The 23,555-nt window shown below is 50.3% G+C and overlaps 7 protein-coding genes and 2 non-coding genes across 11 annotated transcripts; 2 read left to right on the top strand and 7 right to left on the bottom strand.

Annotated features, from left to right (window-relative positions):
* Nucleotides 1–6,144: 6,144 nt before the first annotated feature.
* Nucleotides 6,145–7,421, bottom strand: PV09_08125 (uncharacterized protein). The gene is made up of 2 exons (XM_016361981.1): nucleotides 7,143–7,421; nucleotides 6,145–7,088 (listed from the first exon to the last, which is right to left on the bottom strand). Exons 1-2 carry the CDS (start codon nucleotides 7,181–7,183, stop codon nucleotides 6,671–6,673), a joined length of 459 nt encoding a protein of 152 aa, XP_016210287.1. The 5' UTR covers nucleotides 7,184–7,421; the 3' UTR covers nucleotides 6,145–6,670.
* Nucleotides 7,422–7,732: 311 nt separating this feature from the next.
* PV09_08124 (uncharacterized protein) lies at nucleotides 7,733–8,995 on the bottom strand. Its single transcript, XM_016361980.1, has one exon. The coding sequence runs from the start codon at nucleotides 8,814–8,816 to the stop codon at nucleotides 7,806–7,808; it is 1,011 nt and encodes a 336-aa protein (XP_016210286.1). The 5' UTR covers nucleotides 8,817–8,995; the 3' UTR covers nucleotides 7,733–7,805.
* A 15-nt stretch (nucleotides 8,996–9,010) lies between these two features.
* Nucleotides 9,011–9,096, bottom strand: PV09_08123. The gene has a single exon. It is a non-coding gene; the product is annotated as a tRNA-Glu (tRNA).
* A 96-nt stretch (nucleotides 9,097–9,192) lies between these two features.
* Nucleotides 9,193–9,278, bottom strand: PV09_08122. The gene has a single exon. It is a non-coding gene; the product is annotated as a tRNA-Glu (tRNA).
* A 1,583-nt stretch (nucleotides 9,279–10,861) lies between these two features.
* Nucleotides 10,862–13,317, bottom strand: PV09_08121 (uncharacterized protein). The gene is made up of 5 exons (XM_016361979.1): nucleotides 12,624–13,317; nucleotides 12,091–12,554; nucleotides 11,923–12,040; nucleotides 11,687–11,865; nucleotides 10,862–11,623 (listed from the first exon to the last, which is right to left on the bottom strand). Exons 1-5 carry the CDS (start codon nucleotides 13,020–13,022, stop codon nucleotides 11,164–11,166), a joined length of 1,620 nt encoding a protein of 539 aa, XP_016210285.1. The 5' UTR covers nucleotides 13,023–13,317; the 3' UTR covers nucleotides 10,862–11,163.
* A 674-nt stretch (nucleotides 13,318–13,991) lies between these two features.
* PV09_08120 (uncharacterized protein) lies at nucleotides 13,992–17,612 on the bottom strand (the record flags this gene model as incomplete). The annotated part of the gene is made up of 2 exons (XM_016361978.1): nucleotides 13,992–14,154; nucleotides 14,212–17,612. 2 exons carry the CDS (start codon nucleotides 17,610–17,612, stop codon nucleotides 13,992–13,994), a joined length of 3,564 nt encoding a protein of 1,187 aa, XP_016210284.1.
* A 452-nt stretch (nucleotides 17,613–18,064) lies between these two features.
* Nucleotides 18,065–18,968, bottom strand: PV09_08119 (uncharacterized protein; the record flags this gene model as incomplete). The annotated part of the gene is made up of 4 exons (XM_016361977.1): nucleotides 18,065–18,106; nucleotides 18,156–18,657; nucleotides 18,711–18,809; nucleotides 18,859–18,968. 4 exons carry the CDS (start codon nucleotides 18,966–18,968, stop codon nucleotides 18,065–18,067), a joined length of 753 nt encoding a protein of 250 aa, XP_016210283.1.
* Nucleotides 18,969–19,180: 212 nt separating this feature from the next.
* PV09_08118 (uncharacterized protein) lies at nucleotides 19,181–21,059 on the top strand. The gene is made up of 3 exons (XM_016361976.1): nucleotides 19,181–19,429; nucleotides 19,490–19,804; nucleotides 19,861–21,059. Exons 1-3 carry the CDS (start codon nucleotides 19,262–19,264, stop codon nucleotides 20,407–20,409), a joined length of 1,032 nt encoding a protein of 343 aa, XP_016210282.1. The 5' UTR covers nucleotides 19,181–19,261; the 3' UTR covers nucleotides 20,410–21,059.
* Nucleotides 21,060–21,536: 477 nt separating this feature from the next.
* On the top strand, nucleotides 21,537–23,450 carry PV09_08117. 3 transcript variants are annotated; one of them, XM_016361975.1, is made up of 2 exons: nucleotides 21,537–21,590; nucleotides 21,999–23,450. In XM_016361975.1, exon 2 carries the CDS (start codon nucleotides 22,333–22,335, stop codon nucleotides 23,350–23,352), a length of 1,020 nt encoding a protein of 339 aa, XP_016210281.1. In that variant the 5' UTR covers nucleotides 21,537–21,590; nucleotides 21,999–22,332; the 3' UTR covers nucleotides 23,353–23,450. The 3 variants fall into 3 exon arrangements, with proteins under 3 accessions (XP_016210281.1, XP_016210279.1, XP_016210280.1); XM_016361973.1 differs by having other exon boundaries at nucleotides 21,537–21,919; XM_016361974.1 differs by having other exon boundaries at nucleotides 21,537–23,450.
* The last annotated feature ends 105 nt before the right edge of the window (nucleotides 23,451–23,555 follow it).

Below are 23,555 nucleotides of genomic sequence, written 5' to 3'. Positions count from 1 at the left end.
CCTAACCCTAACCCTAACCCTAACCCTAACCCTAACCCTAACCCTAACCCTAACCCTAACCCTAACCCTAACCCTAACCCTAACCCTAACCCTAAGGCCGCGTGGTCACCATGCGACGGTGGACTAGACCTTAGGGGGGCTGTCACTTGCAGGGGTATGGGTAAAACTTGAAACCATGACGCGATTCAGAACACAGTACTTGAGTAGTCGCTACCGTTCGTTCTGCATCTCCTCTGAAATATATAAATATTGAGCTGAATGGTAGGGATTTCTTTGCATGGTGCGTTCAAATCCATAATACTAGTCCAGTTACTTGGCCAATGCTCGCTTTTTAGAATGTAGTAGGAGAAATATTGAAAGAAAGTGTTCCGTTACCGCCTTCCACAGATCTGGACGCAAGTTGTTCGCCATAAACAGACGTACTGATCATGCAACCATCCTCCGGTACACTCTCCACCCCAACAGGTACCGTTACCGTGCCTTTGGTCCCCACAGGCGTCGACCAGCGCAGCAGTATAGTACTATTATCCTTGTCGGCAAATTCCCATCTAGCCCAGAACTTCCCCAATCGCGTTACGAATCCACCTTCCGCAAACGCTAGACCTGTGCCCGAGACTTGCGGCGCCAAATTCCAAGCACTGCCTGAAGGTTCCACCACGTCCAAGCCCAGCACAAAATTCGTTAAGGCGCTCGTTGGCCCCGAAGACCAACCATGCGCGTGAGAAACATAGCTTTCGTCATAGTCATACCCCCTATCACTTCTATAGCTAAACGAGCCATTCGCCAGGAAACCCTCGAGCAGTGTGGACTCGGTGCTCAGAGGGTTCGTCACGATCCATCCCCACAATGTCCGCAGTAGGGACAAAGCAGACGAGGTATCGCGGATCGTGAGGCGGCCCAAAAGCTCAAAGCTAGAGATGAAAGGTGAGATATTGTGTGGCAGTTCAGGTGTTACGGGGCCTAGGGGCGTCCAGTTTCGCTTGAGCGAGGTCGCGATGGCAGAAGTCGTATTGGCGGAAGCGACGGAGAAGAGCAAGGAGAGCGAGTTGGCGTCTTGGGGGTGCAATTCTGTAGTTGTGTCGTTATCGCGATACGCTCCTGCTTTTGCGTCGAAGGTTCGTGAGTTGATTGTTGCGGCAAGGGCGGTGGCACGAGCGCTCCAGTCGGTCGCGAGCGTGCTGTTGTTGAGCCATGTCGCCAACTTTGCGCCTGTTGTAAGTGTCTGGTGCAGAATCATGTTTGCCTCCGTATTATGCCAACCCTGCTGCCAGCGCGCCCAGTCCCTCGTCCCTGTCACATTCATCAATCCTGTGTCATCGATCTTGGCGAGGACAAATGACATGGCGTGTTGGTACTTTCCCCATACAGGTTTTAGCCATGCGAAATCACCAGAGTACAACACGTAGTTATACGTTCCGATCATGGTCCACATATGGTACGTGTCGCTTCCCTTTTGGCTCAGGGGCGGTCCGCTCTCATCAAATGCACCAGTCGTGACATTCTGGTAGTCATACATGACCTGAAGCGCGTTCCGCACGCTGTCGAGGTCGCCAAGCGAGACGAAGCTGGAAGGGACGGCAACGCCCATATCACCCGGCCAGACTGCACGATCACGCTTCGCGCCGTCAACGATTACTGTCGAGCCATTGGACAACGTGGCATTGTTGGCCCAGCCGGAGGAGAGCATGGGAACTTGGCGCCCTGTGTTGGTGGGCACTGCATTGGTTTGCAGGGTATACGCACCAGAGTACCAGATCTTGTTTAGCAAGTCATCGCTGCAGTAGAAGTAGCCTTGATAAGCGCGCAGATTTGACCATGTGGGCGCGAATCCAATTTCCAGCTTCAGGTTGTTAATGGTCATTGGGAGTGTTTCCGCGGTGTTATTAGTCACAAGGAAGAGCGTGAGGTAGCGGAAGCCGCCACGTAAGTACTTGTCGGGCATGATGTAGGATCCGCTGCTGCACTCCGCTGCTGCTCCACATGAAGCATAGATTGCGCCGTCTGGACCGACAAATCTGCCATTGGACGAGTCGGACCATTCACCGATGAACTTTTTAGACTCGGAGAAGGCGAGACCAATGTAAGCATTAGAGCTGATACCGGTGCTGCTGTAGTCGAAGGAGACGATGCCGCCAACTTCTTTCCCGAAGTCGAGGGTAACGAGGGAGCCATTGCCTTGAAGGTGGACAGATCCGTTGTATACTGATGACGTGAGAGCTGGCCAGCTTATTACTGAGGAGGGCGATACTGTCCTGCTCGATGGAGAGTATATGTAATCTTCCCATGGACCGCTAGGAAATGGTGCTTGAGAGGGCCCAGTGCATTGAGTACTGCGCCAACAAGATCCCGCGCAGACGAGTCTTGCAGAAAACAGCACTATGAGAGGTTCCCACCACATGTTGTGAGGCTACGTGAACAATCAAAGATCACACCTTCGTTCATTTCCAAGGGCAAGGCTGAGTATGTACCTTTGTTTTGGCCGCTCCAACGCAAGCCCCGGGTCACCCCGCTCGGGGAACGGACTAACCCCACACGAACGGTACATTCGGCGACATATGGCCCGAGAGATCGACCGTCTAGTCTGCCAACCTCGATATAGCATCGGAGATGTTATTCAGATTTCCAGCATGCTACCTTGATTTTAACTGTAAACTCCTTTCGCTCTGATTGATGGAAAATTTGAAGCTGCGTGCACTTGCAGACTTATCCAAACTGTGTGCCTGATTAACAAGTTTCCATGGCGATCATTATATTGGTGCGGAGATTTGTATTGACGTATTGGGGTAACAATCGGGCATTTCTACTGCGGAGACCGCAATTTTATTCTGTACAAAGAGGTTTGGGATGGTCGAAGGATTAGAAACAGCGCTCCTAGACAGATCTGAGGAAAAGCTTGGACGGCACTTTACAACATGAGGGCTACCTTCTTAAGCAGCATTGTGACTCTGGTGTCTTGCATCCATGGAAATGTAATCAAGCCACGAGTGCCATCGCAAGCCTCGATCGACAGCAGGAAAACATGCACTGTACAGGCTCTTGGCAAGAAGCAAGACGATGTGCCTCAGATCATCAAGGCCTTCGAACAGTGCGGCAACGGCGGACGCGTCGTCTTTCCTGAAGGGCAAACGTACTGGATCAACTCCAAGCTCAATCCGATTGTTAATGACGTTGTTATCGAGTGGCGTGGTATCTGGCAGTACTCCGATAACATCACTGCTTGGGGCAACAATTCGTACCACATTGAGTTTCAGAACCATTGGGCGGGCTTTGTTCTCACAGGCGATGGCATCCACATTGACGGATATGGTACGGGCGGCATCGATGGTAACGGTGATGTATGGTACAGTGCGGACAAGGGAGTCACGCAGCCTGGGCGACCGATGCCGTTGGTGTTCTGGAACGTGAGCGATGTGACGGTGAATCGATTCTTTGTTAAGCAACCACAGCTGTGGTCACTGAACATTATGAATGGAACAAATATGGCCTTCAACGAGATATACTGCAATGCGACCGCAACGAAGGCGCCGTGGGGAAAGAACTGGGTTCAGAACACCGATGGATTTGGTAAGCTCCTGTGCGCAAAATGGGCACTGGGAGATACTGACATGGTGCTCTAGACACAATGGATGTCAATAACATCTGGCTCGAGAACTTCGTCTACCAAGGCGGTGATGACTGTGTGGCAATCAAACCTCGTAGCTATAACGTCAACATTCGCAACGCCACATGCCGCGGTGGCAACGGTATGGCAATCGGATCGCTGGGGCAGTACCTCGAAGACAGCTCGGTGGCAAATGTTGTTATTGACGATGTACACATCTTGCGATACAACGAGGATATGGGCAATGGTGCCTATATCAAGACTTGGATAGGGGAGCTTGCACCGCAGGGCACGGGACAGGGTAGCTATGAGAGTGGTGGTCTGCCGAGAGGCGGCGGTTGGGGCAGCGTTACCAACGTGCTGTTCAGCAACTTCAGGATTGAAGGTGCGAATATTGCTGCCGCTATCAGCCAGAACAGTGGGAACAATGGCAGCTTTGCTGGTACCTCGAACATGCTGGTACGTTGCTTTATCCTTACCCCCCTCTGGGTTCTCGTACTGATGCTGTCATTAGGTGTCGAATGTCGCCTTTGTCAATTTTACAGGCTGGCTCAACACAACTACGGCGAAGACGCCACAGACGCTGTCTGTCTCATGCTCGAAGCGCAACCCGTGCTACAATGTTGACTTCAAGAACTTTACGGTCTCCCTAAGCGAGAGCACGCCAGTGGTTACAAATGGAACATGTACACTAGAAGAGACTGGGGGAGTGCATGGTGTCAGCTGTTGATACCATTGTGCTAAGCAGACGAGTTACGCAGCAGCTACCTAATAAAGAGATGTATAACGGTAACTTAAGCGCTTCACCTACAAGACTACTTTTAGCAGATTCAGTCTTAAGAGATAGGTTTTACGAGGGCGCCAGCTCTATAGTACGGCAAGGCCGTACACAGCGCGAAGCTGTCAACTGCATGATAACGGCAAGAGCCGATCGGTTTCTAATTCCCGCGTCTCTCCGAGTGATGAGATATATCTCTTTTCCTACTCTCTATCCCATGACCAGGAGCCGACGAAGAAGAGCCTTACCTAAAACACAAGAAGACAGTGCGGCGGTAAATCGCGGTAAAATGCCAGGTGATCATGACCACACCGGTTCTGACCGCATGTTTCGAAGAGAATCAGAAGTACGGAGCGTACAAGAACCCATTGTAGATAGACGGCAGACCGCTATGGCCTACCAAATGCGATGCAATAAGAGCCCGCGAAGCTGGAGCTGCGATCAGATCGCCTGGGGCTGGTTGTACGTAATGGGTAGTTTTCATGTGGTTGTACAAGTTTAGGCTCGCCCTATCGGCTAAACAGCGTCAATATTAGCTCAAGTGCCAACGGAGGACACTTTGTCTAATTCCTTTAGCAGTCGGATAATAACATTCAATGCCCCTTGGCCGTCCGTTGAATGCCATCTCTAAAGTAGCTTTAGTTGAATATCAATATGCACAAGATCCAATGTTTGAGCGGGATGGGGTTCTGGGAGGTCCTCGTTTGTAAAGCTAGCACGAATGCCGAGATCGCTAGTCATCTTCCCTGATTCTTCCACCAAACCTTCCACCTCCGGATGGGCTCCCAGTGCGAGAAAGGGACAGACAGATGCCCATCACTGTGTGTATTTTCACGATCGCACAGTGAATGAGTAAAATGCGTATTCAAAGCTATGAATGGAGGGTGTAGGTCGGCGGACCTTAAACAAGCGGTGAGCTGACCTTAGACAAGTGGTAAGCTGACCACGTTCCACTTGCCGGACTTGAGGCGACGCAATCGGCCGGTTCACCCGTAGTTTTCAGCGCAGATTCCGTTCCGTTTCAATAAACTGCCATGCAGAGGCCGCAGTCATAATTCCTTTGCTGTATCCTCGTCCATCCTGGGATCGCATGGTCATCGGTAGCAGCTAGAACTTATGTCTTTTCCCTTCGTAGTCGTTACATTATCAAAAGGATTTGGCGACAGAAAAATAGATATAAAGTACAGTAGCATGAACGGTTTGTTGCAAAGTTAGCTGTTTGAAACGAGTTTAGCAAGAATTCTGTCTGATGTCCATTCTCTCAGATCTGATATATAGGCCTAATGCAGACCATTTCCTCTCTCTCGGCAAGTTCTGTGGAAAAGCTTAGCCAGCATTTCTGTGTCTCTAACACCAAAATTAACAGACACTTTGATTCCTTTTGCTCTATAGTCGGCAAGGCAAGGGTGAAAGCGTCCATGAAGCTGGGAATCAAATAGAGCAACATGCTGAGCAATATTTGTGCTATTCCTTACAGCTTCAGCCTTGATAGCGCCATGCCAACCCATTGTGCATTCGCACATCCGGTCGCCAATCTTGAGGAAGCATAAAATCAAAAGCCAGCCTGTTGAGCGATTTGGGTTGCTTATTGATAGCGTCGACATCGCACCTTGCCATGCTCAGGAAGAAGCCTTGGCGATCGGTGAAGCCACCACTACATTCCGCAATTCTGATTCCTTTCCTTTGGCCAAGCATTGTGAGGCAGAGATATGATGAGTAGCAGAACCTGGAGTCGGATATATTAGGATTATCTACATTGCGACATAGACTCGCCAACAATTTATCTTTCCTCCAAGCAATGTCTAGTTCCGCAGTTTTTGCTCCTACGCCTTCATGAGCAAAGGCAGTGACCTGTTCTTGGGACCAAATCATACATATAGCTCACGAAGACTATATGCCGTTTTGATGTCTTGCAGGCACGACGAGCCATGAGGATGGACAACAATATGCACTCCGGTCGCGTAAGAGATTTCTCCTGCTTTCCACGGAAGCTTTTGTCGCGAAGCCTCAAGTCACGTCTTCGTTGCGAGCGCTTCGGCTAGGGTTGGGGACAGATTCAGAGAGATACGCTGCGCATGCTGAGATCTACGCAACTCCCACTCCCCATACATTTGTACTGCCACAGGTCGTCTCTACCGCACTCCTTCGGAACACCGCTTGAGAAGATGAAAATGGCGAAGCGAAACATTTCATGTGAAACCCTAGCATTAATTCGCAAAGAGCCATAACTCTCTCGAAATCTCTGAATTTCACCTGAAGCCCCTCCAAGCTTAACGTACAGGATCAGATGATCAAAGGATTGTTTGGAGCCAGATTGTGGCTACCAGCCAGCCGGTGATGAGCCCACCAGTCCATCGTACGGCCTGATGACCGCCAGTACTGGAGCTGCTGGTCGTTGTCGGCGCGCTTGTTTCTTGGACAGAGGTCTGCTGAATCCTTGTTGAAGCACCTATAAGAGCCGATGTTACGCAGCCAATGTCCAGCAGGGCGCAGGACGTTCCAAGCAGCGATATGGAAGGCTCGGTTGCGATAATGGTCGCTACCACTGCAGTTGGCGATGAAGTCTCAAGCGCCGAGGCAGTAGGAGTGACTGGATCAACGACGCTGCTTGCTGTTGCTTGAGGTGAAGTATCAAGCCTCTTCGCCAGCATCGGCTCTGCCGCCGCGGTTAAGATAGGGACAAGAACAGCGCCGAGTTCTTGCGCACGACTTTATCACAGTTAGTCAGAATAGTCTTCAAAAGTGCAAGGAAAGCGATCGTACCATATGGCGAACGTAAGTATCAATAGAAGCAGGGCTCTCATATCTGTAAGCTTGGCAAACGTGCTTGCGAGATCTCAAAAACACGACATCCCGCCCCCAGAAACGACCTTATATTTTGGCCCAAGGTCCCAGCACAGAACTCAGGGACAATGAACTGACTCGCTGACGCGTTTGATGTCCTGAATAGGCTGGAAATTTAAAGCCTGCTTCCTGTTCTCTGACGCTGATTCGTCGTGTAAATTATACTTGCAAATCTTGAATGATCGACGTGAAGGATGTGCACGTTCCCTTCGTCTGTCAAGTTGGACTTGAAGAACAGCACGTGCAAGCGAAGTCGCCCGGGGATGCAATGAAGCTGAACATGGCATTTCTTTAATTCTGCAAGAACTGATGTTCGTGCTTCTTTCTAGAGGTTCTCCACGAGGGAAAAGCTATCGCCTAACAGGACCGCGTTCGGACCGGGAGCTAGCTCACACCTTTTCACGTCTCTGAAATACGTTGACTTACTGCCAAACCACATGTCGCAAAGCTGTTCGGCACTTGCCAGTTGCAGCCGCAGAAATAATAGGAACAGGTATATGTGCTCGTGAGGAAAAAAACATTTCTGAACTACTGAAATCGCAGCTTCAAAGCTAATGGAATTTGTCCAAGTTCGCAATCATTCTAGCACTGTAGATTCTCGCCCAGAGTATGCTTAGCCAGCCAGAATTTGTTCAGGATGCTCGCGATTTCCTCCGCTTTACTGCGAACAAACCCATGATCGGCATGAGCGAGAACGACGACGTCAAGGATGCCAACCGAATCCAGCAGCTCTTTGCTACATACCTGATCCAACTCTGCCAGTATCACCATCTTCTTCACCGGCAGATTCGCAAGCTTGCGAAACGTCTCCTCCCGCCCAGTCAAACCGCCGTACTGGAACATGCTCAATACACTGTATGTATATCCGCGGTGTTGGCGCAGCTCCCACCCTCTGAATGCCTCAGGCACAACTTCGCCCTGCCGCGTTCTGTGCCACCAGTCGTCGGGCACGACCAGCGGACCGCCTTCAAGCCAAGAGAGCACAGCTTCCATCAATTGGTTCTCCCTCCCGGCGGGCTGCTCTAATAGATCTTGTAGCTCAGTGTTGAATGACTCCTTGCTAAGTAAGCCTACCGGAGCTAGAAGTGTTACGGAAAGCAGGGCCCAAGGAGCAACGGAGGCAAAGCTTGCCACAGTCGAACCGCCGAAGGAGTAGCCTACAATATGCGCGGATGTCCAGTTCATATAGCTCAGCACTTGCAATATCTGAAAGTGAAAGAGGAAAGGCGTATGAGGGCTGAGCGGTGTCGAGGATAGCCCGTGGCCCCACAGATCAAAGAGGACAATTTCAGCAGTGGGGTCAAAGGACTGTATCCTGTGGGCAAGAGGGAGCATGCCCAAAGCCGGTGTGTTGAGGCCGTGAACCAGCAAGATTGGACAGCGTGAGTGGCTACGGTAGGATTTATCCACTGGTGATAAGACGTACACCGCGGTCTGCCCATACTCAGATTGTAAATAGACCGGCGCTGGGAATGCGTCTCCAAAGTGCGCAATGAACTCCGCATGCGTCGGGGCTGGAATTGTCACTGCATCATCTTGGAGAACAGGTCTAGACGAAGCAATGTCTGAAGGCAGAAGTGTAGGTGTCGCCATGATGGTGGCTGTGACAACTGTTGCACTTGCGTGTAAGAAAAAAGTGAGTACAGATGCTATATCCTATGAATAAATCCGTCTAGCTATAAGTTATTTCTTTAATGTCACGAGTGCCAATGAAGAAAATCCATTAAAAAAACCGAGCAGAGGTTAAAGAGAAAAGAAGAAAAATGAAAATAAAGACAAAAAAAGTATTCCGATACCGGGAATCGAACCCGGGCCTACCCGGCACGTGCTCTGTTATGAGAGCGGGTGATCCTAGCCACTAGACCATATCGGATTGCCATATTGTCGCAAGGAGAATTCAAAAATAAAGTGAGAGTATGGAGAATGGTATGAAAAGTTTAGAAGTCGAAAAAAAGACAAAAAAAGATAATTCCGATACCGGGAATCGAACCCGGGCCTACCCGGCACGTGCTCTGCTATGAGAGCGGGTGATCCTAGCCACTAGACCATATCGGATTCTGAACTTGTTGATAGTGAAGTTGCATGGTGCAACTTATATCTATGTAAAGTCTCTTTCGTGTCAACAATCTCCGTGCCAAGACTGCACACATACCACTTCAAGATAGGATTTCGACTTGATTCTCTTACTGCTAAATCGACATCACTATACTACCATGACATACCACTTCTGTGTACTGATTTATCTTACATTATCATCCATTTATGGCCCACAATGATGAAACTGGCGCAGTCACATGGTCACGATAAATTTCGAGAGCTGAAACCCCCAAACCTCCCGCCACATCGTTCCAGGTCCGATGGAAAGGCAGATGAAGTTGCACATGAACCTAGAATCTGACGCCAGGGGACATAAATCCTCCAGAAGCCCAGAACTTCCCATGATGACGGCTAACTGGCATGATGGCCTTTGCAGACGTCATAGAGTATCTAGAACCAAACGATTCAAGTTCAGGGTTCGTATATCGTAGATACTCCTCTGGTACATGCTTCACGCTACCATTGATCGAATCGTGTCAAGACCGTCGGGTATACAAGAGCTACCTTTAGTCTTAAGATATTCTCACAGCTTCCTTGCATCAAATCATACTCAAAACTTAGTCTTTCATTTTTTGCAAGGAAGAAATCAGACTCCAGAAGCTGTATACCTCGAGGGAACTGGCTATGGCGTCTCAGAAGAGCTCACGCTTATGGAATTGACCCCTAATGGTCTTGTGCAGAGTCCAGATAATCCTACTATGTTGAAAGGCTGAACTAAAGTATACAAGATACTTGAGGAAAGTTTCCACCGACATTTACACCATGAACACGTTGGCTCGAGTATGGAGGGTGCGAGTTCGTCTTTCCCATAAGACAGTTAGGTTCAATTGGCACATTGGCGAATCATAGGGGTAGCCGTACCACAGAAAGAAAGCAGAAAGACCCCTCGTCAGCTTGCATCTTTGTCAAAATCATCGGTGTTTTCAAAATTTAGACAGTGAAAAGAGCCAAAACCCATTCTGTTTGATTTTTCTTCAGATTGAGGTAGGAATCATCAAAGTTGAATTTGACGCACAAAGATACGAGCACGAGTCGTTTAAGCCTAGTCTTGCTGGTGTTGGAGAGTTAGAAGACAGATTGTTCGAGTCTGAAGTTAGGAAGTCATGAGAAATTAAAAAAAAAAAAAAATTAGAAATAAATTCAAAAACAAAAATTAGACATGAAGCAGTCCAACACCCCTCAGCACCTTTGCCAGAGCATCCTGGCTAAAACGGCAGGAAGAATCAATATCAAACTTTCCAGAAGCATTTCAATCAAGTCGTAATCTCAGATTTGAGGTCAATAAGACCTGGCGCGCATCCATGATTGTTGGCAAACCGGCTTTCGAAGATCCTTGACGTCAACATATCATTCTGCTAGATCTTACTATCAGCTGGAAGCCATTCGCGTGCAGATAAGGTACGCGAGCGAAGGAGTGGTATGTTATCCTTGCGCAGAGAATTTAGGCGGAAGCTACTATTGCTGCTCCCAGCTGACGTGCTGCTACGTGATTGACACAAACATGGTCCGAATCTGGTGCTGATGGGAAGGTAACAGGCGAGCTGCTTTGATACATACATACACATATATATTTATATTTCTTTTTGCATAATTCGTACCTCTAGACCATCACAAACTAAACGCTCAAATTAGGGAAAAAATGAGAGAGCAGCGTCGGAGCCACAGTCCGCTGATGAAGTGGCCAGAAATCTTTAAACCATTTACCAATCAAACGCCGGTGCGTAACCCTTCAATTCTTTCTCGCCTAGAAAGCAGATCTGCAACTTGGAAACCCTAAGCTGCAAAGTGGCTTTTCGATCTATGAAAACTCCGAAAATGGCCCAGCGACAATGTGCGCGAGTTGCTACACAGGAGCTCTTCTATTACCGCTGACGCTGCCCCTCCTGCTCCCTGCAATACTGCTTCCTGCCCCGACGCTTTCGCTTCTTGAGCTCTCAATGCTTCTTCGGGTCGCACTCGCGCTTGAGCTTCGTCTTCTCATCTGCCTAACCTCGCCCGGGTCGTGCGGATTCAGGCCTGATGCCTTGGCAAACAAATTCAAGACATCTGTTAGTGATACCACACCAGATAAGCGGCCGGAGAGCGTTGCCCCGGGGATCGCGCTGGCAGTTACAGCCGAGGTTGACGAAACCGGATGTGTAGTGTATGGCGGCCCGGCATGCGAGGGAGTCAGCGGAGGGAGGACGGTGGAGGACGATGGGGAAGATGAGAGGGCACTTGAAGGCGCTGTTGTAGCAAGAGGAGTCATCGAAGGCGTGGCGGAGGCGGAGGATGCAGGAGATGGAGGCTGGACGATCCACATGCTACGGAATCTCTATCAGCAATGTCTTCTTTGTTTCAGCCGATGTGAACAAGAGCAGTCGTACCGATGTGATCTGGTAGCCACGAGCTTGGCAACTGTATGTGCCAGTGTCGACAAAGGTGTTACATGGAATACTGGGTATGAGTCCTTGCCGTCAAACACACCACGCTCCGAAAGGATGACAGAGATGAAGTGTATACACGAAGAGCGAAGCAAGGGAAGGGCCGTGTTCTTTGTGAGTAGCTGTAATCGAACTTAGCAAGACCCAACTATGCAAGACGTGGGGGAACAAGAACGTACCCTAACGTCAACATGAGAAATATTGCCGATGACGTTATTCTGGTTGTCGAGGACTGGTAATGAGGTTATACCCTCATTGTTCATGAGCTCGAGTGCGTCCGTTAGAGGCTTGTCACCGCTGTCGTCGCTAATTAGTCACAGTCGTAACCCAGACAGCAATCGGCATACTTAATGGCGAAAACACTGTATGCGCCGATGTTCAAATCTTTTAGTGTGGCCTGATAGAGCTCTTGCAGCGGCTTGAAATGCTTCTCATTGTCCCAGAAAAACTCGACCATCCGTAGCTGCGTCAAGACGCCGACGGCATCTCCAGTTTTCTCGTCTACAATGACGATGCGATGGATGCCGCTGCCCAAGATCTCAATTGCCTTTGTCAGGTCGGCCGAGTGAGGCAAAGTGAACAAGGGCTCTTTCTTGCTGAGATCCTTGACGTCGCGTAGAGGAATGGGCTTCCCTTCCCGTCCCTTCTGCGCCAGCTCTTTGAAGGACTGTCTATCCTCAGGTTGTGCCAGGCCCACGACGAGAAGAAGATACGCGTTAAGATCATTGTAATCAAATGTGCCGATCGGTTTTCTCGAAGTCTTGCTGTCTCTCAGCAGGACCACGTTCGGACTCCCGCTTGTAATCAAAATCTTAACAGAAGGGAAATTGTTAGCCGGCTGAAGCACCTGCTGTCGGTCTGCTTGCGGTACCTAACTCACATTGGTGGCCTCTTCGACGCTGGTATCCATTTCTGCAAAGCGCACAAGCTCTAGATCAACCACCTCTCCCACCCGTATCGTCTTCCAATCTCTTCCCGCGTACTTGCTCTCCTCGCCCTCGTGTGTATGTTTCGTCGGGGGGTTATTGATGAGTTCCATGAACGCCTGCTGCGACAGGCTAGGAGAGCGATGGGCCTGCCTGGGGCTGGTGGGATGCCCGCGCAGATTCTCCGCTAAGCTACTGCGGTGGCTCGTAGACGGGGTAGTGGGAAGCTTCATGGGCGGCGATTTCGAATGGCCTCCGCTGGGCGCCGTTTGAAGCATTGGAAACGCGGCATTGCTGCTCCCCGACGACGACGTGCGGTCGCGTGGAGAATGTCCATGGTCGTGATCAGCCATCCCGTATTTCTTTTTCGAGTCCAAGGTCTTTCAAGTCCAAAGCAAGGAAACGGGGGTCGAGAGGGCCACTGGTCCTCCACACGAAGCCGAGTCTTCCTTGCGGGGTGGTTCAAGTCTAGCTCTTCTGACCGCTGTCAGGATGCCGGGCGAAGCTTGGACACCATGCAATGCAATATCCGTTGCGGCTACGGTCTCGAAGGGCGGCGGAGCGATCGAGAAAAGGGCGAAAATCACGACGGCGAGCAAAAGACGGGTGTTATCGCAGCATGTTCACTGGGATGACCAGCAGTTGACGGGACGCGAGTTTCCCTTGAGCTGCTGCTAAACTGAACTTGGCTTCAGCGCCACCAAGACTCGGCCAGTCAGGTGAGTCGAGCCGACTTGAAGCTGAGCACGTTCAACTAGACTGTTCCAGTCTCGCAGACCTCCACCTTTCCTGTACGTGCTTAGGCCCAGCTTGATCATTGGCGACGTCATTCTCAAGCCGGTCGAACGTGTGGGGAACGCCATCTACAAACATGTCCCTGCCTCGAGGCTTCGGTGTCAAGGACTGCACACAATCTACAAGACCCTTTCCACCGACCTCATGCCGTCATGTCTCCTTCTACTACTCGACCAAGCAGTAATGTCGTTACGGCATAAGCACAGTACACTCTTGATATCAAATTCAAGCGACCATCTCGGACCCCAACGCTGCTTGCAACATAGAATCGTATGACATAGAACGTGCGCTGATGCTACGAAGGAAACGGGTATATCATATCTATAAAGCCGCGACAAGCGCACAACAGTATTCTCCTCCCGTTCAAAGGCTAGGCGCCCGATCGTCTAGCCGCCATATTTGCCCACGCTTGCTGTAGCTGGTAAAGATGTAATTTTGCAAATTCAAAACATGCCCCTCGGGCACACTGTAGTAAAGCCTACACAGTCCAGTACATGATGCCCACGCCTTTTGCAATGCACCGCAATTCAAAATTGGAAACTGGTGCTCATCCTCGGAATGGGTCTTTCAGCCCCAGGAGTTGGCGCTTCCGAACCAGCAGCAGGTGTTGCGGGTGTACCAATGCCCATGCCTCCATCAGCGCCTGGTGGAACGCCGTCAGGCCACGTGCCATTGAGCATAGGACATAATCTGGACGATGTATCGTTAGTACGTCTTCCCTGTTCCCTGCGCTTGGGAGACACTCACTTTTTGTTGGTCTTGATGTGGCCATACTGCCCGCAATTTGCACATTTCCTTTGCGTCTGTCCCGGAAGCACCTTGTTCTCTCCATCCAAACTGATATTGCCTTCTTTAATGGCGGCCTTAGCAGCCTTTTGAGCTTCGCGTACTTTCCTGCGATCCATGTTTCTCTGCAGTCGTGCCAATTCCTCTTCAGCTGCTTTCCTTTCCTCGGCTGTCAGACCGCCAGCACCACTGCTCCCGCCGGCACCACCTTCTCGTATCTGCTGCTCGAGTTTCTCCTTGTGTTTGATGTCGTGTTTCTTTTTGTACTGGCGTGCAACCACAGGATCGTCGATGATTTGTGTCTCCGTGATCCATTCACCGTACTGATCGCGACGGCGCCGTGTGACTTTGAGCACACGTTCGGAAGCTCCGAAGAGCTGTCGATCAGAAGCAGAAACCCGGGAACCGGAGATGTGAGACACTGAGTCATCAATATCAGACGCACGAGGAAAGTATCCTGGTGTCCCAGGCGCCTCAGAACGTGGTGTGCGGCCGTACGTAGCAGCTGTGTTGTTCCGCTCGATGCGCGCGTCGATATTGTCGTCCATTTCTACGTCAAGATCCGGTGCCTCGGTCATGCTCAGCGAGCGTGTCTGAGCATCCCAGATATGCCGAATCGCGGCATGATACGCATCTTCTTGGTCACGCACGTTGTATTTGTGGCCACTCTGGTCAGCCTTTTGCGCGGACTTGACTTTGTCATTCGCGCTGGCGCCCAGTGCTTGGAACCCACCTTTCATACTGATTTTGACAAAACTGAAAGCTTCGCCTCTACCAGTAGGGTCACCCTCGCCGTGTAATGCAATCATGGCATTGTCACCACAGGCGGCAAGAAAATTCTTCGTTGCCCGCCAATGTACAAGCTGTGCATCTAAGGACAGATTCTCTCCCGCGTCATCTTTATCGTTTTCGATCTGTTTGATATCAAAACCTGCATCCTGCATTTGACGAGCCCCTATTTGCATCGAGTCGATCAAGCAAATGTCCTCAGGTTTGATTTCGTTGCGCAAATAGTCCATGTCCAAGAACTTCTCATCTCCAGGCTTGGGTTCCCAGGTGCCGTGGTCTTTGTTGTATTGCATGAGTTCACGCATCTTGGAGCGGTTCTGAGCCACATCACTACCGGGAAAATGCATCGTGATGACAGAATGAGGCACGTACGGTTGTCGACTACGTGTTTTGAGCTTCTTTGCGTAGATGCGAAACGCAATCATCTTCATGCGAGCCTTCTGTGTTGAAGTGACTTTTCGTCCATGCGTACCAGGAACTTCTGCGAAGGGAAACTGTTGGCCAACGACGTGTAGGTTCTCGATGTTGCGAAGATGATAGTTAGTGCCATAGACACCTGTTTGCCGACGCACGACCAAGAAATCGGTCTGCCTTGGCTCATGTCTAAAGATGGGTGCGCGATACAGATTGTTGTGTACGGTCGGCACAGTCTGGCCAGGATCCACAAAGCCAAACTTCACGAAGGGACTCTGGTCCTTTTCTTGCAACACTCTCGGCTCACCGATGTCTTCCTTTGGTCTGAACTTGTCGTTCTCATCCTTCCTCCTGTAATAATTGATGATGCGGCTGTTCATGCCAAAATTCGACATCATAAGCGGCATTTCTTCGGAGTACTCTAGAAGAAGCATCGAACTGTTGTCGGCAAAGGTGAGGTCTTTGGACTCGGCAAAGGTCTGCTGTATCGTCTGCTTCCGCATATCTTTGACCTTACGGTGCTCCAACCGTCGATCCACGATGATCCTGCTGTTGGGAGGGAAATGCAAGCTAGGACGATGGAAATTCCGCTGCTCGCGAAGACTCATTTGTGTTTTGTAAAAGGGGTATTGTAAACGTCGAGCGGGCCCACTGTGTTCAATTGGTATGTTGCCAACAGCTCCGCGTATCGAATTCTCCTTGATCAGACGCTCATACTCCTCGTCGTTGGAGAAATTGAACTTCTTATGAATAGCACTCGATACACCTCCAGCTTCGCGCCGACGACCGAAAGAGGATTGGGTGGTCAAACGATGTATCGAAGGCTGTGCAAAGTCTAAGAGGAGCCGCGAATCGTTAAGGTCCAACGGCACCTGCTTTGCAAGTTTCGCAGTCAGTTCCTCTGGGTCATCGAGGACTGGAAACTCGTCGCGGTTTATCGACTCGAACAAGCCGTCGAGGGAAGTTCTTCGCTTCTTCATTGGAGGTTCCGTGATCCCATTGCCCATAAAGATGTCCACGGTCGAAGTCAGCTCGTGATCCGAATCGACTTCTTTGACGCTCAGGCTATCCCAGTCTTCACACAGAACTCTTAAGTCTTGCACCGACACCCCGCCGATCTTCTCGTCATCTTCAAGCGGAACCATCTCGATTTGGTGATCGTTGAGTCGATCTGCCCGATCATTGTAATGTATGAAAAGTAAACCGTCATCAGTTGCCTCCTCGTTAATACGCTTGCGGGTTTGCGAGCCATTGCTGAGCTTAAATGAACGCTCTTGATCCGCTTCTATTTCAATATTAGCGCGCGTGGGCTGAACTTTAGCGGGCTGCTTGAGGGGAGCTTTTCTGAGATAATGGGCCCGACGGCGGAAAAATAACTTGGAGAAGTCGGGCATCTCTTCCTTGTTGTAGTCCGGAAAATAGGCGTCGATGGTGTCTTGATGTGACGCAGACACTGGCACAACGATGGCACTTGGGTCTAGACCACCTCTTCTCAGCCTATCTTCGCGTTCCCTGGACTCCTTGAACAACCGAGCTTGTTCGCGTGCCGCAGGATCCATGTCCTCATCGTCATCTGAATCTGGGGCGACAGATTTGGCAGTGGCCGGTTCTTCTGACGGGAGATCTTCAGCTTCTCCAAAGAGGTCATCTTCAAAAGTTTCCATCTTTTGCGTATCTTGTGCGGAGTCTCCGTTGATCTGATGGTCGGGCTTCGCGGGGTCTGTAATTTCCATGTCTCCATCTCCACCGAAGAGATCTTTTTCCATGTCTGGATCTCCAAACAGGTCTCCGTCGTCGAGAAAGTCCCCGCTGCCCTCGTTTTCCAGCGCGTGGCTAGCATGCCCGTTGGACAACGAAGGAGCAGCATCCTCCTCATCGGGCAGATCGTCGTCTGAAATGTCTCCATAGTCCAGTGCATCGTCTGCCTTCTCTCCAGGTTCATTTTCAAAGTCGTCATTCAATCCAGCAAGAGCGTCATTGGCCTGGCCCGAACCGGCCAGCAGCTGTGCGATGATTTCGTCGTCGGCATCGCTCAGCCGCTTCCCTTCGTCATTGTCGTCTTCGGAAACGGCGTGCGGCATCTTTGGATTTGGGTCGTCAGCGTGAAAGGCGTCCTTCGGCTTCGTTTGTGACGGGCTGACTGATGGGAAATTTTCCATCTAGAAAATGGCAAAGGACAACTGGTTATGCAAGGACGTTGATGGTCAGCGTGGACATGCGCGAACGCAGCGCTTGCGTCGTCGCTGCGATGTGACGCATGTGCTGTGTCGTCGCATAGAAAACCGCTGCTTATGAACAGATCACTTCATTCATCAGCACATTCTGACGATTGGATGTGCCGAAAGATATTCTGGTGCAGACCATTTAGGTGTTTCTACATACAGAGGCGAGATGCGAGAGCTTAATGGCTTGAACTCGCGGTACATGTTGGGGGCCTATGGCGCCTCAGGCAACAACATCGAGTTCAGGCATCACAAATCGAACACTTTTGTTTCTGGGGAAAACACACGCAATTGAAGCTCAACCTGGCACAGGGTGATACAAGAAACAACTGGACGCAGTAGTCCTGCGGAAGAATGGGATTTGAACTGGCATGCTGTGAGATCTAGGCTCAGGGTAGTCGCAAAAAGTTTCCGTAGTACACGCAAAGCGCCTTTTCTCGTCAGCTGACCTTGTTCGACGACGGAGAACAGTAAACTTGCCTTGCTGGCGCCATCTACGCAGTAATGGATGACCTGAGTCTTTTGATCTTCTTCGTTGGCGTACTTCGCGACCTGGTTAAGGTTGGTTGATCGCGGCAAATATAACACCAAGTCTGGCGAGATCTTCGTGAAAGCGTCATATAACTTTCTTAGCGAATACGGCTCCATTCTCTCCGCGTCGAAGATCTCGTCGCCCTTATAGGTTGGCCCGCCCCATGGGGGACTCGCAAATAGTACTGCTTCTCGACGCCTGCCTTGAAATCGCAGTGTAAGCTGTTCGAAGCAGTCGCCCTGTATGAAGACGATCTTGTTCTTGACTCCGTATACCTCGGCGTTATGGCGTGCACATTTCAGTGTCAGCGGGTTCTTTTCGATATAGAAAACCTGTTTCCACCGTTTGGACAGAGCAAAGGCTATACTGTTGCCGCCGGCACCGCCGAACGCGTCAATGATGATTGTCTTCTCTGGAGAAGCCATCTGAGCAAGATGTTCAGCTATTTTCCTGCAAGCTATCTCATTAGCGACGCATATGGACGGACGAAAGAGCAGACATGCATGGCGACGGGCTCTGGCGTCACGCCAAACCAGTCGTTGTTGGTCATCCAGATTCCTTCGTCATATTTGGAGAATATCCGATGCCGTTGGTGCCAATATCTGTCTCGATCTCAGAATCAAACATCAACCAGGACGGAGCTTGGCTGACTTCTGGATGTCCTCGGGCACTTCCGATGCATGCTTGTAGCAGTATATTCCTTCCTCGACCTTGCCATTTGCCTCGTTGAGCGCGCCAAGATATGCGCTCACGCCGGCCATTGAAGCCTCCGCCGTCTTCACCATCGCATCAGCTCTAAATGCCTGGCCGTTCTACGACTTCTCTCGACTTCGCGCTTGACATGAGGCAACTCTGGAAAAACAGCTATGCGCTTAAGCCACGGCCATCAAGCTCGCACGGGTGGCACCAGGCACGGGCAGAACAAGAGATTGAGTTTTGCAGTGAGCCACAAAACTGGTCAAAGCGTCATTAGACCTAAAGTGGTAATACGGTCTTGTTGTTAAGATCAATGGCACGTAACTACCAGACTACGTGAAAGCGAGAGATCCCCATCATGTTCAGCAGATTGAATCAGTTCATCTCTCGGCTTGGCGAAGAGCCGAAGGAGCAAAGCCCGGGAACAGGGACTGCGTCAGGATTCCAGGTGTTGCGAAACAAGAAAGCTGAGCTGCCTCTGGAGCCGTGGTTCGACTTCATAATCGGGCTTAACGGCCGGAATATTGTGGGCTACGACTGCTCTGAGTGACGGATGGAACGAATATGCTGACAACGAGTGTAAAAGGAAAACCCGGATCCAAATCTGTTCATCACAGAGATACGCAACTGCGCGGGCTCCAGCGTAAGCCTAGGCGTCTGGAGTGCAAAGGGCCAACGTATTCGAGAAATATACGTAAGTGTTCCTCATGAAAATCCGCTGCTCGGGGTGAGCCTTCAGTGGATGCCGATGTCAGTCACGGAAGATGTGTGGCATGTTCTTGAGGTCGCACCAAACTCGCCTGCAGATCTAGCTGGCCTCCTGCCTTATGGAGATTACGTGATCGGGAGTCCGGACATGATCATTCACGGCGAAAGTGGACTTGGCCAGTGGGTAGAAGAGGTATGCATCAATGCAATGCCGGTGATCATTGACGCGACTTACTTAAACAAGCAAAGAACTTGGACAGGCCGATCAATCTGCTCGTTTATAACCACGAATACGACGTCACTCGGCCCATTGAGATCATTCCATCTCACAGCTGGGGCGGTCAAGGTGCTTTAGGTTGCACCTTGGGATATGGTGCACTTCATCGCCTCCCAGCATCTCTGGAGGAGCCTCCGTCGGCTCCTGGGGAAACCATGTTTGCCGCTTCGAACAGCTTCGACGAGAAACGAGGAATGTCCATTGGGGAGAATGTGCAGCCTGATGTTTCATCCCCAGCAGATCTTCTGATCCCAGCCAACTTGGCACTTCCTGGAGCACCGCCAAAAGCTAGTTCGCCTGGACCGCAGCCTGGCACGACCAAACGCAAACCCAGAGCGCACCACGCAGCTGCTGCCGTAAGTGGTCTTGATGATTACCTTCAGGAGCAAGAAAAGCAATCCCGCGAAGTTGACTATCCGACGTCTTCGCCCAAACCTAGTGGCGCAGTTGCGCCTCCTCCAAAGGCTGGTCCTCCATCAAAGACAACCAATTCCACGTCATCGCCATCTGCGGCCTCATAGCAGACTCGAAGAAGCTGCTTGATTGGGTAGAAGCTCAAGACAGAGAGTTGGAGAGCTAACGCACTCTTCGAGCCGTCAGGGTTGATTTTCCTGCCTCGTGTATTCTACGACGAGGTGGTGCCATAGCGCCTCTGGTCTCACCGGGGAATTCTGCAATCTTGCTGCACGTCACTGCTTGATCTTATCAGCGATGGATTGTCTGCCCATGGTCACAAGGCTCTTGATCTGCTCAACATATGGCTTCCGAATCCCCGGAAAACCTTGCGCGGACTGGTTAAGAAAGAACGAAATCAAAGATGGATATTCCGGCCATATTATTATGCACATGGCATTATCTAGTGGTATGCCTTCTTCTGTACACCACGAAACGAATGAACCGGAAATGTGCCCTAGATAGTCTTCAAACACTATCGTTTGCATTGCATGTTGCAAAGTGTGCTCGAAGTTCATTTCATTTCTCCAATGATTCCAAATCTCGACACATTGTCTTTATCAAAACTCGCGGTCGTGTCAGTCTGAATTTCTACTGCTTTTCCCATTCTCCGATTTGATGCTCTGCTGCCTTGGTCTCTCGTACAACCTAAGTAGACTTTGGCTATCAGGTCTTTTCAGTTATGACGAATGGTTCTTGCGTTGGGGTTTACGCTGATGTAGTCTTTTTTTTTTAATCCCAATGTCTGGTTCGGTATTTACGTTGTTTTCTAAATATCCGAAGATAAAGTCGAGTCGTCTCTGGCAGAGTCTTCTCTCAGAGCAGAACGAGCGCTTATTCGAAGACCTTTCCTGAGCTCTGAGCTTGACCCTCTCAACGGAAGCCTGTATGCGCTTCTGCTCAAACATTTTGTTTCACTGTGGAACAGAAACACTCGAAGAAAGTTGACCAGCTCCTTTAACATCGGAGCACTGCGTGCTGGAATCAGAAGTTGTACCACACACGTAAGCCTCTACAACAAATCTAATGAGAACAGCGCTGTCTTACGGCTGCTTTGCAATATATACAAGGTCCTGAACAAAATAAATAATAATATTAATATTAATATTAATATTAACAAATAAATCTCTATTGGAAACGTCGGCTTCCGGTCCTCGCAACGAGGAAAAGGACATTGCGGCTCGTCCCGTGCTCGCCGCAACGACCAACCCGATAACCTCGCCAATCGACCTCGACAGAAGCCACACGTGTAGGTTAAATATGAACCCATGCACATTCTCCTTCTTCTGCTGGCAGAACAAGAATCCACGAGAAATCTTCTGAATCGCCTATTCGCCTTGATGGACTTGGCGATGCACTTCCTCGTTGAGCGTAATTTGCATGCCCCGGGTCACAACATCGCTATGGGCTGAAATCCGCCGCGATGAGCTTTCTGCTGTCGTCTTCCCACAAATATGAGAGACTTGCCGCCGACGATGGGTCCGTTGAAGAGCCACGTAGACGATCTCTTGGCTCTCTTGCTACCATGGCCGTTGCTGCTTGTGTCCTGCTCGCCATGGCCTCGTCCGCGTTGAGCGCGTGTGTCTCCCCTCATGGTGATCCCTTTGCTGTCCGATCAGGGTAGCAATGACCTATCAAGCGCTGACTATTATCGCAGAGCATCTACTGTGCTATTCTCAGGCTGCGATAACGTCCAGCAGGGTTTCCAGTGCTCCCCGGAAATCAGTCACCTGTGGGGCCAGTATTCACCTTTCTTCAGCGTACCTTCCTCCGCTCCAGACGACATTCCATGCCAATGCAAGGTCACATTTGCCAACGTCCTCTCGCGACACGGAGCCCGCGATCCTACGGCCTCCAAGACAACGATTTATTCTCATTTGGTCGGAAATTTGACCGCAAACGTCACATCTTTCGTCGGAAAGTACGCCTTCCTTGTGGACTACAAATACACACTCGGCGCTGACCTTCTTACGGAACTTGGACGGCAGCAGATGGTGAATAGTGGTGTCAAGTTCTATGAGCGTTACAAGCATCTCGCAGTGGGCACGACTCCTTTCGTGCGCGCAGCAAGTGAGCAGCGCGTTGTTGATTCGGCGTCCAACTTTACTCTTGGCTTTCATCAGGCGCTGAATTCAGACAACAGCGGAGCACATGATGACTATCCCTACCCAATAATCGTCATTCCTGAAGCCCCCGGCAGTAACAATACCTTGAGTCATGGTTTGTGCACGGCGTTCGAGGACGGTCCTGCATCTGATACTGGCAAAGATGCTCAGTCCCAGTGGATGGATGTTTTTGTACCTCCAATACAAAAGCGTCTTCAAGAAGATCTACCAGGTGCTCAATTCACAAAAGAAGACGTTATCTTCTTCATGGATCTGTGCCCGTTTGAAACGGTCGCATCCCCCGTCGGCTCGATTTCGCCAATCTGCCATCTCTTTACTCGGCGTGAATGGCAGCAATATGACTACTACGAGACTCTGGGGAAGTGGTACGGCTTTGGGCCCGGGAACTACTTCGGCGCCACGAATGGCGTCGGATTCGTCAATGAGCTGTTGGCCAGAATGACACAATCTCCTGTGAACGACCATACGAGCACAAACACCACATTAGACTCTGATCCTGTTACGTTTCCCCTTGACGAAAAGCATACACTGTATGCAGACTTCACCCATGACAACGATATGACGAGCATCCTTGCTGCCCTTGGCATATACGCTGATACTGCTCCACTTTCTAACTTGACTATGCGTAGTCCCGAAGAAACCAATGGCTACTCGGCGTCCTGGACTGTGCCATTCGCTTCGCGTGTATACATCGAGAAGCTTCATTGTGAGGCCGGCTCTCCTACTTCCGATGATCATGAGAGGGTTAGAATTCTGGTCAACGATAGGGTTGTGCCGTTGCCGCTGTGTGGTTCTGATACAAACGGCATGTGTGGCCTTGGTGCCTTCGTCAACAGCCTCAGTTTTGCCAGAGCCGGCGGAAAGTGGGAGGAGTGCTTCAAATGACCTCTTTTACAGTAGCCGTGAAGTATAGAAAAGTACAGTAGCATAGTCATGGCCAACTCTTAATCAGTAATTCAAAATCACCCATACCGTTGAACTCGTTGGACCTGGCAACTACAGGCCTTCCGCATACAAGGACATATACTTATGTCAATGCATCGGGCTTTCGAACTAACAATGATCATAAATCAAGGGCTAGTGTGATT

The sequence above is a fragment of the Verruconis gallopava genome (genome assembly GCF_000836295.1).
Source record: "Verruconis gallopava strain CBS 43764 unplaced genomic scaffold supercont1.36, whole genome shotgun sequence".
Lineage (NCBI taxonomy): Eukaryota > Fungi > Ascomycota > Dothideomycetes > Venturiales > Sympoventuriaceae > Verruconis > Verruconis gallopava.
The sequence above is the reverse complement of the archived record's forward strand: the minus strand, read 5'-3'. Positions and strand labels throughout refer to the sequence as shown.